Genomic DNA, 12,557 nt, shown 5'->3' on the forward strand with positions numbered 1-12,557 from the left:
TTGTGTGGGCCGGGGAAGGGGAGGGCTGCTAATCCGTGGCGTCAGAGGGCGGTAGGCTGTGTGGTCACGTGGGCACGCTGGTCACGTGGCACGCGCTGTAGTCAGCTGAGGGTCATGTGGGTGGGGCCCCGCTCCGGCGCAGGATTGGGCTGCGGGGTTTCCGACGCCCGCGGCTGAGCTCGGCTCTTTCGGCTCAAGATGCGCGACGGAAAGGGTCCTTCGCGGGCTCCAGTGCTCCAGTTCACCAACTGCCGCATCCTGCGGGGCCGAAGGCTGCTCAGGTGGTGGGTGGGGCCGGTGGGTGCGGGGCCTGGCGCTGCTGGAGTAGAGCCGGCGAGCGCAGGGTCTGGGCATAGTTGGACGCGGGCTGGGTGCAGGGTGCTGGGCCGGCGACGCGAGCCCCACCCCTCTCTGTCCGCAGGGAGGATCTGTGGGTGCGCGAGGGCCGCATTCTGGACCCAGAGAAGCTCTTCTTTGAGGAGCGGCTCGTAGCCGACCAGCAGCGGGACTGTGGGGGCTGCATCCTGGCGCCCGGCTTCATTGACGTGCAGATCAACGGTGCGGGTCAGGGCCTGGGGGGTGGAGGCCCAGGGGAGGAGCTCTGAGCATCGTGCGACCTCCTCTTTTCTGTGGCCACAGGTGGATTTGGCGTTGACTTCTCTCAGGCCACAGAGGATGTGGGTTCGGGAGTAGCCCTGGTAGCCCAGAGGATCTTGTCGCACGGAGTCACCTCTTTCTGTCCCACCTTAGTCACCTCGCCACCAGAGGTTTATCACAAGGTGAGGTCAGGCGCCCGGCCTCAAGCAAAGGGGGCCCGAGAAGTAGCCAGCTCCTTAATTTTCAGATATCATCTCCTCTCCCACAAATGCCCCTGGGCGCTTGGGTCTGACCTTACTTGCTGACCTTCCTCCATCTGGTCCTTGGGTTCTGTCCCCTGGTCGTTCTCAAATTCAGGTGTCCCTCTGCCTGCTGCCCTAGGCCCGCTGTCATTTCCGGTCTGTCTACTGCAGCTGTCCCCACAGGCCTCCACATTTGCTGCCTCAGCACCTTCACCTGTCACATGCCTTTCCCACTCTATACTCTGGCTACTTCCAGGTCCCAGAAACTGCCTCCTGGATCAAGGCCATGGGGACCTTCCCATTGCCACATTCTTAGCCACTTCTCAGGCTTTTCCCTAGCTAACCTGCCTGTGGTATATGGTATGTGGTAAACATCCTTCCAGAGAGAAGCTCCATTGTACTCCAGCCTTTCTCTGCTGCTCTTGCCTACACCCCACACCCTCCCACTTTACTTCTGACCTGCAAGTCCTGCTATTCAGGTGTCTAGGATCCTTTTTCCTTTAAGAAATTTTACTTTTCATGCAGGTTCTTCACTTTACTCTTTGCCACATTTAATTATTTGGTCTCATTCTCTGTGTGTGTATGTTTTATTTTTCCTGAGGTGTTTGAGAGTAGGTTGTATAGGTCGTGTCTCTTTACTTCTTAACACCTATTTCTTAAAAGCATGGGTATTGTGTAGGCATAATAGAGTTATTGAGTTTAGGAAATTGTTATCTTTTAAACTACCATCTTTGTTCCAGTTTTGTAGTATTTTTTCTTCCAGTACAGGATCCATTCCAGGATCACTGATTGCATTGCCCTCTGTGGGGTTCCCTCCTGGATGCGTGGATGCGTGGAGATAGCATCAGAGCCAGGAGCTGTGGGAGGTGGATGTGGGCTCCTGATTTTATAATCTGTCAGCTGGGAGACTTGGGAGACTCCTTACTCCTTTTTTTTTTTTTTTAATATATTTTATTGATTTTTTTTAACAGAGAGGAAGGGAAAGGGAAAGGGATAGAGAGTTAGAAACATCCATCAGCTGCCTCCTGCACACCCCCTATTGGGGATGTGCCCACAACCAAGGTAAATGCCCTTGACCGGAATCGAACCTGGGACCCTTCAGTCTGCAGGCTGATGCTCTATCCACTGAGCCAAACCGGTTAGGGCTCCTTACTCCTTCTGAGCCTCAGTTTCCTCAAACCTAAAGTGAGAATAATAATGTTATTCATCTTTTAGAGTTGTTGGGTACACAGCACTGTGCTTGGTACATATTAGGCACTAGCTAAATGTCAGCTATGGACATCGTTGTGGAAATTTATCACAGCTCTCCCATCACAGAGTCAGATGTTAAAAACCAAACTCAACTTCCTGTTACAGTCTCGCACCTGATTCCATGCTTTCTCTCCTGGTCATCATCCTATAATTTACCATACCTGGAATCCTGGAACATGTTCTCCCTCTTACTCCTTTGTTCTTTGTCTTCCCCCTTCCCAGTCCCCACCAGTGAGACTTAGTAACTGTTATCCTAGTCTCCTGGAGAGTGTACAGGGCTCAGCACAGTACTCACACTCCTCTTCTGCCCTTATCTGCAGGATAAACACCACCTTTCCAAACATTGTCTCCCTACCTGCCAAGCATTTGCTCTGCCCAGGCACATTCCAGCGATTCCAGGCAGTTGCTCTCCTGCCCACCCCTACCCCTCACCCCCAGCCCTCTGCCTTTCTGTGTCTGCTGCACCAGCTGGTTCACATCCTTCCCCATCTCCCTGTGCAGTACATTGGCCCATCATGATACAAACTGTGAGATCTTTTCCTTAGGAGAAGGAGCTACTGGCCAGAGGACTTTTATTTCCTTCCTAGCACTCATCAACCCCCTTAAACACTTACAGGATAAAGACCTTGGGAAGCAGAGAGTAAACTGATTTATAGTGGAAATTGTTGAGGGCTTTGAAGATAAAAATTTTAATACAGGTATCATCTTAGAAACTACAGGACTGCTCACTTGGATGTCTCCCCTACCCCCACTCCCACCCACCCCACCTTCTTCCATGGCGCATTCATACTGAGCAGAATTGGATTGCCACTTTGTCAGAGTTACCCAGGTTTTGTCATCATGCTCTGGTCCATTGAGATCACCTGCTCTTTCTCTGGGTGTCCTCCAGCCTTGCCCTTTTCTGTCCTTCCAGGAGGAAGGTTGGCATGCATTGTTCTCTGCTTTTCTGAGCAAGATCAGGTACCTCTTTTTTTTTTTTTTTTTTTTTTTTTTTTTAATATATTTTATTGATATTTCACAGAGAGGAAGGGAGAGGAATAGAGAGCTAGAAACATCGATGAGAGAGAAACATCGATCAGCTGCCTCCTGCACACCTCCCACTGAGGATGTGCCTGCAACCAAGGTACATGCCCTTGACCGGAATCGAACCCGGGACCTTTCAGTCCGCAGGCCGACGCTCTGTCCACTGAGCCAAACCGGTTTCGGCCAGGTACCTCTTCAGGGGGCAGCCAGGTCATGGCCTCTGGCCCACATCTTCTACACTTTGACCTTTCCCACTCTTTTCCTCCCTTGTAGGTGCCTCATTCCCTTCACCTCTAGACTGTTTTTTATTCTGTTCTCTCTGCTTAATGCTCTCTCACTTTCCCTCTTAAAGCTGTTCTGGAAAAACTCATCCATTGTCTCTTCTTTCATCTTTAGTGAACTTATATAGGTTATAACTTACATGGCTTATTAGGAAAAATAGTAGCCCTTTGCCCCCACCACTTCTCACTGGGGGACAGTCACTTTATTTTTTTTTAATGGGGCAGTTACTTTCAACTCAGTTGACCCTTTGGAATTTACCCTTATATCTCTAAAAACTATGCTGGTACTCCTGCTTGACTTTCAGTTTAGAGCAGTATATATTTGCTTCCCATCAGGAAAGATAATGATTGGCTCTCTTTGGCCCCTTGAGCAGAGCCTCATTTAGCTCTTTTGGCTTCTTATCCTCCCCAAGTAGTTTCTTGCAATTTTGTTAGATTCGTCACTGGGACTGTGTAAAGAGGACTTGTAGCTCATTTACATTTAAAAAAAATCCTCACCTGAGGATTTTCCATCGCTTTTAGATAGAGTGGAAAGGAGAGAGCCAGGGGAGGGGGGGCAGAGAGAAAGAGAAAGAGAAACGTCAGTGTGAGAGACATATCGACTGGGTGCCTCCTGCATGCTGACCAGGGCTGGGAACGAGCCTCCAATCCAGGTATATGCCCTTGACTGGGAATCCAACCCGAGACCCTTTGGTGCTCGGGGCTGACACTAACACTGAGAAACACCAGCAAGGGCTAAATATATTTTTAATTGATTTTTAGAGAGAGAGGAAAGGAAAGGGAGAAAGAGAAACATCAGTGTGACAATGGAACATCAATCTACCTCCTGCACGGCCGAACCCCAGGCCTGTGCCCTGATGGGGATCAAACCAGCAACCTTTTGGTGTAGGGGATGATGCTTCAATCAACTGAGCCATACCGGCTAGGGCTGCATAGTTTTTTACCTGCTGACATAATTCCAGGCTTTCTGCCAGTTGTCTCTCCTCTTTTGGGATAGACAGACTAAGGGTTCCATCTGGTTCGTCTTCTTGTGGAAACCTTTGGGACCTACTTTTCCAGGACTGGCTGCTGGCCTTACCTGGCCAAGCTATCCTGGGAGGCCCCTTACCCTCACTTGGAAGGGTCCTCTGGCCTCTTTCTCTTGGATCTTTCTGTATCCTGTGTCTTCCTCTCTGCTGGTTTGCATCTTTGTTTGGTGGAGCACATCCTCCAGTGACTTTCGGAGAGAGGGGTCGGAAGAGGTAAAGGATTTGAGATCTTGATAGTCCAAAAATGTTGTCTCTGGATTGATGGTTTGGCTAGGTCAGAATTCTTTTTTTTTTTTTTTTTTTTTTTAATATATTTTTATTTATTTCAGAGAGGAAGGGAGAGGGAAAGAGAAACATCAGTGATGAGAGAGAATCATTGATCAGCTGCCTTCTGCACGCCCCCTACTGGGGATGGAGCGCGTAACCCCAGCATGTGCCCTTGACCAGAATCGAACCCGGGACTCTTCAGTCTGCAGGGTGACGCTCTATCCACTGAGCCAAACTGGCTAGGGCTAGGTTAGAATTCTAAGTGAGGAGTCATTTTTCTCTAGAATTTTAAAGGCACTTAATTTCCAGAGAGCTGATGAGAACTTGGAAACCATCTGACCCCTGACCCTTTGTGTGTGACCTGTTTCTTCCCTCTGGAAACTTGTGGGATCTTCCCTTTGTCCCTGGGTTCTAAAGTCTCAGGGTGACATTTTGGGGACTGGGGGTAGCTCTTCGACTTTGCTGGCCTTTGTCGGGCCCTGTCAATCTGGAAGTTCAGTTTTGGGGTTTTTTTTGTTTGTTGGGGTTTTGTTGTTTTTATGTTGTTGGTTTTTTTTTGCTTTTCTTGAATTATTTCTTTGATGATTTTTCTCCATCATTTCTTTGCTTTTCCTTGTGGGAGTTATTCTGCTGTTGGGCCTCCTGGATGGCAACTTTCCTTTTACTCTCTCCTTTCCTCCTCGTTGACTCTGTTTTCTGAACATTCTCTTAGCTTTTTTTATCTTTCAGTTCTTCTCTTGTTTTTCTTTTTCTTTTCTTGTCTTTTTTTTCTTTTCTTTAGTGGATATTTTTATTAACCTAAAAATAAAAAGGCCTTTTAAAGTGAGAGGCAGCCCTGGCCAATATAGCTCGATCCCAATACACCAAGTTTCTGATGGGTTCAATTCCCAGTCAGGGCATATACAAGAATCAACCAATGGCGCTGGCCAGTGTAGCTCAGTGTTTTGGGCATTGTCCCCTGCACTGAAGGGTTGCGGGTTCTTTCTCTGGTCAGGGCACGTGTCCAGGCTCAATCCCCAGGGGTGTGTAGGAGGTAGCTGATCAATGATTCTTTCTTATCATTGATGTTTCTATCTCTCCCTTTCCCTTCCTATCTGAAATAAAAAAATATATATATATTTTAAAAAGAATCAACCAATGAATGCATAAATAAGTGGAGCAGCAAATCAATGTTTCTCTCTCCCTTCCTCTCTAAAAATCAATAAATAAAAAAATTAAAAATAAATAAAGTGAGAGGCAAATGATTTATTTGAGATCAAGGAATAGCTATTTGGGAAGCACTGATTTAGGCAGCAGTCCAAGTAATGTTCTGATTTGGAGACAAAGGCAATGGACATTTATATGAGAAGGGGAAGGGGAATAGTTACATCAATTAAAGGAAGGCATTTTTATTGGTGTGGATAATATAACAGTGATGTTAATGTTTTTATAATTAAATATTAAATCATATGTTGTTATTTTTAGAGAGAGTGAGATAGGAGGGAGACATTGATGTGAGAGAGAAACATCCATCGGTTGCCTCCTGCACACATCCTGATGGGATTGACCCCACAACCTGGGTATGTGCCTTGATTGGGAATCGAACCTGTCACCTTTTAGTGTATGGGACAACGCTCCAACCAATTGAGTCACACCGGCCAGGGAAATAGTGATGTTAATTCTAAACAATCTTTTTAATTTTCAGTGCAGTAGTCATAATAACTGCTTTCTTGTTATCTTTGCAAACAGTTCTTTGGGATACAATGTTACTTAAGCCCAGTCCAGATGGTTTATTTTGCCCTGTTTTAACATTTCAAAAATGTAAAGTATAAGATGTGCAAGGGAGTTCCTCTGGCATGGTAGCTCTGGTTCCATCATATAGTGACATTTATTATATATTTTTGGCACTTTAATGTGCAAGTGTTTGCTTTCCCCCCCGGAATGTTCTTTTTTTCTAACATTCCATTCTTTTTGTTGTTATTGTTTGTTTTGTTTTAGGAATAGTTTATTGATTTTTAGAGGGAGGAAGGGAGAAGAGAGAAACATCAATGTGAGAGCATAACATTGATTTCCTGCCTCTTACACACCCCCTACTGGGGATGGAGCCCACAACCCGGGCATGTGCCCTGACCAGGAATTGAACCAGCAACCGCCTGGTGCATTGCAGGACACAACAAACTGAGACACACTGGCCAGGGCTCACATCCCATCCTTATTTCATGGGTACGAGACCTCTCTTACATGTTCTCCTTTCCTTGGGTTTTTGCTCCTAGCCAGGTGTGTCCTTTCAAAGGCTTTCTCAAGCTGGTAGGCCTTGGTCGTCTATTCTGATTGAGAACAGTTCTCAGCTAGCCACCAGGAGCACCAGGGGGTGTTCCTGAGAGCACCCTTAGGTTGAGATCTCTGAGTCCTTTCTTCTGAGCTGGTCAAATCCCCAGAGAAGAGTCTTGTTTTGTTCAGAGGGAACAATCCTGACTGGTGACATTCAGGGAGCATTAAAAATATAAACTTCAGCCCTGGCTGGTTTGGCTCAGTGGATAGAGCATCGGGCTATGGACTGAAGGGTCCCAGGTTCAATTCCAGATGGGGGCACATGCCTGGGTCGCAGGCTCGATCCCCAGTGTGGGGCGTGCAGGAGGCAGCCGATCAATGTGTTTCTCGCATCATTGATGTTTCTGTCTCTCCCTCTCCCTTCCTCTCTGAAATCAATAAATATGTGTGTGTGTGTGTGTGTATACACACACACACACACACACACACACATATATATATATATAAACTTCAGCCCTAGCTGGTTTGGTTCAGTGGATAAAGCATCAGCCCACAGACCGAAGGGTCCCAGATTTGATTCTGGGCAAGGCACGTGTACTTTGGTTGCAGGCTTGATCCCTGGCCCTGGTTGGGGTGCATTCGGGAGGCAACCAGTCAATGTTTCTCTCTCACATCAATGTCTCTCTCTGTCTCTCCCCCTCCCTTCCACTCTCTAAAAATCAATGGACAAATATCCTTGGGTGAGGATTAACGACAACAATAAAAAATATATAAAAACGTCAGGCCTTGGCTGGGTAGCTCAGTTGGTTACAGCATTGTCCCAATGTGTCAAGGTTGCGGGTTCAATCCCTGGTCAGGGCACATATAAGAATCAACCAATGAGTACCTAAATAAGTGGAACAACAAATCAATGTTTCTCTCATTCTCTCTCTCTCTCTCCCCCTCCCTTCCTCTCTCCAAAATCATATACATTTCATTTTAATTGCCCCATTTTCTGCTTCTACCCACATGTGGTTTACTTCTCTAGGCTCTTGGCAGGGCATACTTGAGGATCCAGCTGCTCTTTAATGAGGCTCCTGCTATTTGTCCCCCCACTTCTCAAGGCACCAGGTGTTGCCGGCCTGAGCCCGTGGGGGCTTTGGGGCCTTGTTTCCTTCCTTTCCCCACTGCATGGCTGCCCACATCTGCCCAGCATTCACTTGTTGGGCTCCAGCCAGGGTCAGCCTGCCCTTATCCTGTCCTCTCTGTCACACTAGGTTTAAGCCTCTTAAATATCTCTGTACTCTGTCCCAGGCTCACCCAGGGACTCTACAGTATTCTGTGGTCTCCTTCCCCACCTTGAAGGAGGGAGATGTGGGCTGGGATACCTGCCTGCCCACCCACCTCCAAGATCACTACATTGTGTGAGCACCTGTCACACACAAGTGACCCTCACGACTGTCCAGCTCTAGGCACAGTATGGTCATACTGTCAGTGCCTGAAACCCTGCTTTTGCCCCTTGCTCTGCCTGGATTGCATGTACTCCTTCTGCCTCTGGCCCTCAGGGAGGCCAGGCCCATCACCCTGTCTGGGTCCAAACCCTTGGGGCATGCTGCCTGGACTTGGGCCATCTTGAGGGCCATGCCTGGAGGGTCTCCTCACCTCCTGGTCCTCATAGGCAGGCCAGCCTTACATCCCAGGCCTGTCATTCTTGGTACTGCTGACCTGCCCTGCTTGTTTTGAGCGCCATGCTTTCCCTGATCATGGTTGGGGGCCATTGACCATCTTCTAATACCTGATGGAAGGCCAGTGAGCACTAGACTAGGCTCCGAACTGTGACCTTGGCTGGGCTGTAACGTTGGTGCTGGGCCATTGGGGGCAGGGCTTTAACAGCTGGTTCCCCCCAGGTCCTTCCTCAGATCCCTGTGAAGAGCGGTGGTCCCCATGGGGCAGGGGTCCTCGGTGAGTGGCTGACCCCTCTCCTCGCCCCCACCCTGGGAGGTTCCTATGGGACCTGTTGGCAGTCCCTATGCATCCAGATGCCCAAATGGGGTGGGTGGGTGGGCAGGTGAGAGGGGCAGGGGCTGTAGGGTGAGAGGCCTGCTGGAGCCATCCACTCTCTCCTACCAGGTGTGCACCTGGAGGGTCCGTTTATCAGCCGGGAGAAGCGGGGTGCACACCCCGAGGCCTACCTGCGCTCTTTTGAGGCCAATGCCTTCCACGATGTTCTGGCCACCTACGGATCCCTGGACAACGTTCGCATTGTGACACTGGCTCCTGAGTTGGGCCGTAGCCATGAGGTGATCCGGGCACTGACGGCTCGTGGCATCTGTGTGTCCCTAGGTGAGGGGGTATGTCCCCACCTGAGGGGGAAGGCCAACCTGGGGCTCCTGGGCTGGTTGCAGGATCTGAGTGCAGGTCCCTGTGCAGGGCACTCTGTGGCTGACCTGCAGGTTGCAGAGGAAGCCGTGCAGAGCGGGGCTACCTTCATCACCCACCTCTTCAACGCCATGCTGCCTGTGAGTACTGCCCTAGCTCCCGGGCGGGCGGGCTGGGGGCTCCTGCTGTAGCTCAGCTTTTCTATCCTGGCCCTGCCCAGTTCCACCACCGTGACCCTGGCATCGTGGGGCTCCTGACCAGTGACCGGCTGCCCCCAGGCCGCCACATCTTCTATGGCATGATCTCCGACGGCATGCATACCAACCCTGCTGCCCTGCGCATTGCCCACCGGGCCCATCCCCAGGGTGAGCGACTGGGCAGGGTGGGGGCAGGTAGGAGGACCATGTGGGGCAGGTCTTGAGGCCTCTTCACCCTCAGGGCTGGTGTTAGTCACCGACGCTGTCCCTGCCCTGGGCTTGGGCAATGGCCGACACACGCTAGGGCAGCAGGAGGTGGAAGTGGATGGGCTGACGGCCTATGTGGCTGGTGAGTGACCATTGTCCCCACCTGCTGCCCACATTAGAAGAGTCCCTCAGCCCCTCTGGTGGGGTGCAAGAACCTAGGTGTCCCCAGCCAACCCACACCCCATCCAGTGTGTCTGGTGGCCCCTGCCCTCCACCCCCCTCCCCAGAGCCTGCCCTCTCTGCTCTCAAGGCACCAAGACACTGAGCGGCAGCATAGCTCCGATGGACGTCTGCGTTCGGCATTTCCTGCAGGCCACAGGTCAGTGAGGCTGGTGTGTGTGTGCATGTTGGGGCAGAGGCTGCATCTGAGTGAAGCTGGACATCCCTTGTGTGTCATGTCTAGTGGGGTTCCTCAGGGATGGGCATTAGTAAGTTGGTAAGGTCCCACCCATAGGGAGGGGAGAGGAGGACAAGCAAGCAAAGAGCTGGAACCCAGGGTGACAGGCACCCAAGCCAGGGCACCCAAGACTTTGCCCCACATGAGAGCAGGGCATTGGTCCAGGGCCTATGGGATTGCAGGACTTAGCGGGTACAGAGCTGTGATGAGGTGGAGGGGGCCAGAGCAGCAATCCAGGCTCCGGGGTCAGGCTCTATGTTCCAGGGGAGGTGGGAAGGTGTTATCTGGCAGAGGTTGTGGTTGGCCAGGCCCCATGGGGCTCTTTGCAGCACCTGGGTAGGGTGTCATGCTGGGAGCTGAGGGTCACCAGGGTCCAAGTTGCTGTTTAGAGCAGCAAGGAGACAGGCTGGAGGCAGGAGACAGCTGTGGCCTGGCCTGGGAGTGATGCAGGAGGCGGAGGAAATTGGGTTTGGTTATTTGACTTCTTGGTAGGGGCAGAGCACCAAGTCCTAGGTGGCCTCATGGATGCCCAGGGTACTGCTTTCTTGTGGGGTGCTCTCCCTGGAACCCAGGAGAAGGAGGGTCCCCACAGGGTTGGGATGGGTGAATGGCTGCGAGGGATGAGACTGGGGGGGTCTTGTCGACCTGCTGCAGAGTCCTGGGATATGTCCCCACCACCACCCTATCCCTAGGACTTGGAGCTCCAGGGCTGTGGGGGCAGGGTGAGGATGGTCACCCAGCTGTGTCTCCTGAGCAGGCTGCAGTGTGGAGTCGGCCCTGGAGGCTGCGTCACTGCACCCCGCCCAGCTACTGGGACTGGAGAAGCTCAAGGGAACCCTCGACTTTGGGGCTGATGCAGGTCAGGGTCCAATGTGGGGTGGCCTGGGCAGCCTGAAGATTCAGGAGTTCTTGGGAGGCCTGGGACAGGGACAGGGTGGGCAAAGGGTGGAATCTCTCCTATGTCCAGGCAGCCTTACCCAGCCAGCCAGCCTTGGTCAGATCCCACTTGCCCAGCAGGCCAGGCTTTCTGACATCTGAGACAAGATCGGGTACGGGGCTGCTGGGACCCTTATTCCTTTCTCCTACTGCCAGAGTCTTGGTTCCAGGGCCTCAGTCAGTCTGTGCTGGGTCAGAGCATCCTCTCCTATACAGGTTGTGTCCCAGACTTTGGTTTTCCCACCAGCCTTGGGCTGGGGTAGGAGGGGCAGCCCCACCCCTGCCTCCTTCTCACAGTCCACCTTTGACCCAGACTTCGTGATGCTCGATGACTCCCTCCACGTTCAGGCCACCTACATCTCAGGCGAGTTGGTGTGGCAGGCGGAGGAGGCCAGGCAGTGACCTGGGACCACAGCTGGAAAGGACACCCAGACACCTGGACACTGACAATACTGGGCTGCTGAGGAGCTGGTCTCCGAGGAGTGAATGGGAACCCTGCCCTGGGTGAATGACCTTAGCCCTGGAGGCGACTGGCTTGGATAAACCATCTACCCCAAAGGGACTTGCCTGGTCTCTGAGTTTTGCTTCAAAGCAGGCTTCTTGCTATTTCCACTGTCACCCTGATGGCCCTCCTGGGGCTGGGATTGTGGTTTAGGATTGGGAGTGGGTGGACTCCAGTTTAGCCCAGCCTTGCAAGGAGGCATCATGGGGTCTGTTGTAACGTGTCTGAGGCATGCAGACTTGCAGGCAGATGTGTCATTTGGAAATGGAGGGTGGGAGGGGGAAGCCACAGGCTATAGGTTGAAAAGCTGAAAACTGGCAGGAAGAGGCTTGGGGATAGTGAATGGGAACAATTTCAGAAGTTTGCCTGTTGTGGGGGCTGAGGGAAAGGGTACATCTTGTAATTTTAAACAGGAGAGCATTGGTCTTGGAGACAAATTAAGATATGGGCAAGGAATATCTTAATTTGTGCTCTCAGGTGGGAATTACAGAGGTTTGGAGATCAGGTGTGTGGGTGTCCTATGATCTTGCTCTCTGCACATCACCCAGCACTCCTCTCTGACTTTCAGAGGGATCCACACTGGCTCTGGACCCCAGGTTGCCCAGCTCTGATTTCAGGAGGCAGTGGTTGGACGACCCCTGAGCTGAAGTGGCCACTGCTCCCTGGCCTGCCTGACTGGACCAGCCCTCGTCCCACCTTCATGAGCCCCCAAGATCATCCAGGCTCAGAATCTTTTAGAATCTTCTGAACAACCCAACTCCCAGGAGGGCTCCATGAGCCATCCTGTACTCTGGTGTTTGTTTGTACAGCTGTAGGTAACCCTGTCTGGTGTTGGTGGGCAGTTTGTGGTCACCAATGTCCTGTGCCCTGCAGGACACAGGGTCCGACTGGACCCCACCTTCCGAGTCTCCTCGCCCTGGCAGAGGTCCCTGGGAGAGGGCAGATGAGCTCGGCTAATAGG

The 12,557-nt window shown here is 51.4% G+C and overlaps 1 protein-coding gene across 23 annotated transcripts; it reads left to right on the top strand.

The window, feature by feature from the left end:
* Positions 1–97: 97 nt before the first annotated feature.
* Positions 98–12,099, top strand: AMDHD2 (amidohydrolase domain containing 2). Of its 23 annotated transcripts, none has more exons than XM_080678454.1 (11): positions 110–284; positions 422–558; positions 640–779; positions 8,826–8,880; positions 9,049–9,261; positions 9,349–9,437; positions 9,518–9,662; positions 9,736–9,843; positions 10,012–10,080; positions 10,851–11,017; positions 11,408–11,655. In XM_080678454.1, the coding sequence occupies exons 1-11, from the start codon at positions 199–201 to the stop codon at positions 11,414–11,416; spliced, it is 1,218 nt and encodes a 405-aa protein (XP_080534580.1). In that variant the 5' UTR covers positions 110–198; the 3' UTR covers positions 11,417–11,655. The 23 variants fall into 23 exon arrangements, with proteins under 23 accessions (XP_080534571.1, XP_080534580.1, XP_080534578.1 ...); XM_080678452.1 differs by having other exon boundaries at positions 10,916–11,017; XM_080678444.1 differs by having other exon boundaries at positions 10,916–11,207; positions 11,443–11,542.
* The last annotated feature ends 458 nt before the right edge of the window (positions 12,100–12,557 follow it).

The sequence above is a fragment of the Plecotus auritus genome (genome assembly GCF_963455305.1).
Source record: "Plecotus auritus genome assembly, chromosome: 7".
In the NCBI taxonomy this organism is placed as follows: domain Eukaryota; kingdom Metazoa; phylum Chordata; class Mammalia; order Chiroptera; family Vespertilionidae; genus Plecotus; species Plecotus auritus.

Bases quoted from the DNA above. Each gene is read 5' to 3' on its own strand.
- AMDHD2 (XM_080678444.1), top strand. From the start codon at position 199: ATGCGCGACGGAAAGGGTCCTTCGCGGGCTCCAGTGCTCCAGTTCACC. The intron at 780-8,825 runs GTGAGGTCAGGC...GGTTCCCCCCAG, and splicing joins CACCAGAGGTTTATCACAAG to GTCCTTCCTCAGATCCCTGT. The intron at 8,881-9,048 runs GTGAGTGGCTGA...CTCTCCTACCAG, and splicing joins CCATGGGGCAGGGGTCCTCG to GTGTGCACCTGGAGGGTCCG.